Source organism: Sorex araneus, chromosome 6 (genome assembly GCF_027595985.1).
Source record: "Sorex araneus isolate mSorAra2 chromosome 6, mSorAra2.pri, whole genome shotgun sequence".
Taxonomy (NCBI): domain Eukaryota; kingdom Metazoa; phylum Chordata; class Mammalia; order Eulipotyphla; family Soricidae; genus Sorex; species Sorex araneus.
Genome location: NC_073307.1, coordinates 156,796,375 through 156,799,523, shown reverse-complemented (window position 1 = coordinate 156,799,523; position 3,149 = coordinate 156,796,375). Strand labels below are relative to the sequence as shown.

Here is a 3,149-nt window from a genome sequence, read left to right as displayed (position 1 = left end):
CTACCTAAACTTTTTCAAACTCTCTGACAAGTAGGAAATAGCACTTCTGCAATCTAAATTGACAGACATACCCCTGGGGTTTGGGCTGGATGTTGATTCACTTAAGCAGTTTCTCGAGGATTCTGCTTTAATAGAAAAATGTTAATTTTATAATATTTATGATATAATTTCTGTATGCATGAGATATTTAGCCCTAAATTAAGATAGTAAACCTCCTAAGCAATACCTTAGACCACTTGAAATACTTAAAATTTATCTCCAATGTCATCTTTTGAGATCTTGAATTCTCAGGACATTAGATTAGGTAACACAGAATAACAGAGAGTCCCCTCAACAACAGTGCTGATCTCTTGTCTCATTCACTTTTAAAAAATCCATTGGTCTCCTTCATTCAACTGTATCTTGGCTTTTTAAAACTTATTTTTTACCCTGAAGAAATCCAAAACAACTATGTCCTAAGTATATCAGAATCAGAAAGGGTTTTAATTCACACATGAAATCACAATGGATATTTACATTGGCCACCTTCTCTTCTTTAAAACTTCTTGAAATGAAATGTGTAGGCAAAAACAAAAAAAAAGAAAAGTGACTATGGTAAGAAATTTTTCTTTTCCTTAAGTTCTGTATCCGAGCAACAAAACAACGTTTTTTAGGTAATTTTTAAAAACCACTGATCATAAAGAAGAAATCATACAGCATTTGTCTTTCTGTAGCTGACTTGATTAGTATAGTGATCTGAAAATTATTAATGTTGTCACAAAGGAAGAATGTATTTTTTCATGCTAAGTAATATTTGGTCGAATATAGATGATATTGATGTGTATATTCATCCATTTTATTAGTGTTATATGCTAATAAAAATGGACTGGAGCGATAGCACAGCGGGTAGGGCATTTGTCTTGCACACAGCCGACCTGGGTTCAATTCCTTCATCCCTCTCAGAGAGCCTGGCAAGATACCCAAGAGTATTCCGTTCACACGAAAGAGCCTAGCAAGCTCCCTGTGGCATATTTAATATGCCAAAAACAGTAACAAGTTTCACAATGGAGACCTTACTGGTGCGTGCTTCAGCAAATGATTGAACAACAGGAGGACAGTGCTACAGTACATGCCAATAATATAGAAAATTGCTCTCCCAGATTCATGGTCTCTTGAGGGAATTTATCCCCAATCTTCATGAAGAATACTTCTCATGTAATTACTATGATACCTGGCAGAGGAGAAAAAATAACCACGTAGGTATTTTTCCCAAGGTGAAGCTAATCCCTTATACACTGAATGTGCTGATTCCTGTGATTTCCCCAAGTTGTGAAACTCGAGGGCATAGTTTTTGGTAAGTGGGGATGGAGTCGCGCTTCCCCTTGTTCTTATATAAAAATACATGGAATAAGTTGTTGATGAAAATAAATTACTGATTTTGCAACCCCCAGCATAGAATGAAAGTACATAGGCAAAATGTTTCCAGAAAAATTGTAATTAAAAAAGAAAGATTAATATAATACTTCTAGAAAACAGTATACATTTACTTAGTTGTCTGAGAAAAAAAAAGAATACTTCTGTATGTGTCTACTTTAAGAAAAAAATGAAACATTTCTTCTCTTATCTTTTTCTCAGGAGATGGTGCCAAGCGTGCCCATGGAAGGGCAGGGCAATCACACATCTGGTTTCATGTTTGTTCTCCTGGGAATCTCAGATGACAGAAACCTGCAGTTTATTCTCTTTCCAATCTTCTTAGGGACCTATCTCATGACCCTCATTTCAAACCTGACTCTTATTATCCTCATCAGAATGGACTCCCAGCTGCACACACCCATGTACTTTTTCCTCAGTTGTCTTGCATCGATAGATATCTGCTTTACTACTCCCATCAGTCCCAGGATGCTCTCAGATTTCTTCAAAGAGGAAAAAACAATTTCCTTCATTGCCTGTGCTACCCAGTGTTTTGTGGTATCTTCGATGGGTCAGGCTGAGTACTGCATCTTGGCCGCCATGGCCTATGACAGATACGTGGCCATTGGTAACCCCCTGCAGTACTCAACCATCATGGCGCCTGGGCTCTGTCAGAAGATGGTTGCTGGGGCTCTTGGAACTGGTCTCCTCTGTGGCTTAGTTGAAACTATTCTTGCGTTTAATCTGTACTACTGTGGGCCCAACTTTATTCAACATTTCTTTTGTGATATTCTTGAGATTGTTGCCTTAGCTTGCTCCAGTCCATTCACCATCCAAATGATTCTTTTTCTTGTAGCAATATTTGTCGGAATTGGGTCTTTTCTAATCATCCTGCTATCCTACGGTTACATTGCAGCTTCCATCCTAAAAAGATCCTCTGTCAAAGGTAGTCTCAAGGCCTTCAACACCTGTGCCTCCCACCTGGCAGTTGTCACTATCTTCTATGGCACAGCCCTGGCTGTGTATGGGAATCCTACTTCTAGCCACTCTGATAAGCAGAACAAGATACTGTCAGTGTTCTTCATTCTTATTATCCCCATGTTGAACCCTCTGATCTATAGTTTAAGGAACAAAGATATCAAAGCTGCATTAAGGAGGGGGATAAAAAAGTCAAGACATTAACCCAGAAAGATTAATTCCAATGCTTTTCTTATTCATATAATAAAAAATTATTTACCTTAAGAGGTTAAAACCAAAAGAAAGAAAAAAGTAGTATGTTTTTTGTATGTATTGTTTCTTTTTAGCAATGATACAGTTTTAAAAAAAAAATTGCCGTTGGAATCATGGAATGGAGAAAGTAAAAATATGGGTACATTATGTGTATTTTGTTTAATTATCATTTGAATGAATGATTTTCAATTTACAGTATAATTTTAAAATTATTATCATTTATCAGGGATCGTATAAACTGAAATAAAAGTCTCTATTACACTGTACCCACCATGGTAAGATTGATCTGTTCCCCTTTGCCCCTCCCCTCTCTGCCTGTTACCACCATTTTGGCTTTAGAGAATGAATTATCCGGTTGTGTTTTAAATTTTTTCTTTGCTTTGCTCTTTATGTTGTGATGGGGAACTGTGATCTCCAAAATGGCTGGATTTGTTGCACAACAGAAGCAGGCAGGAACCTGTTCATCGAACAAAGGAGGGCAGAAACCACTAGGAGCAGATTCAATGACCACAGCTCAACTTTACAGCCAA

At 37.3% G+C, this 3,149-nt stretch overlaps 1 protein-coding gene across 1 annotated transcript; it reads left to right on the top strand.

The window, feature by feature from the left end:
• Positions 1 to 1,635: 1,635 nt before the first annotated feature.
• LOC101542286 (olfactory receptor 1440-like) lies at positions 1,636 to 2,571 on the top strand. The gene has a single exon (XM_004621968.3). The coding sequence runs from the start codon at positions 1,636 to 1,638 to the stop codon at positions 2,569 to 2,571; it is 936 nt and encodes a 311-aa protein (XP_004622025.3).
• The last annotated feature ends 578 nt before the right edge of the window (positions 2,572 to 3,149 follow it).

Bases quoted from the DNA above. Each gene is read 5' to 3' on its own strand.
- LOC101542286 (XM_004621968.3), top strand. From the start codon at position 1,636: ATGGAAGGGCAGGGCAATCACACATCTGGTTTCATGTTTGTTCTCCTG.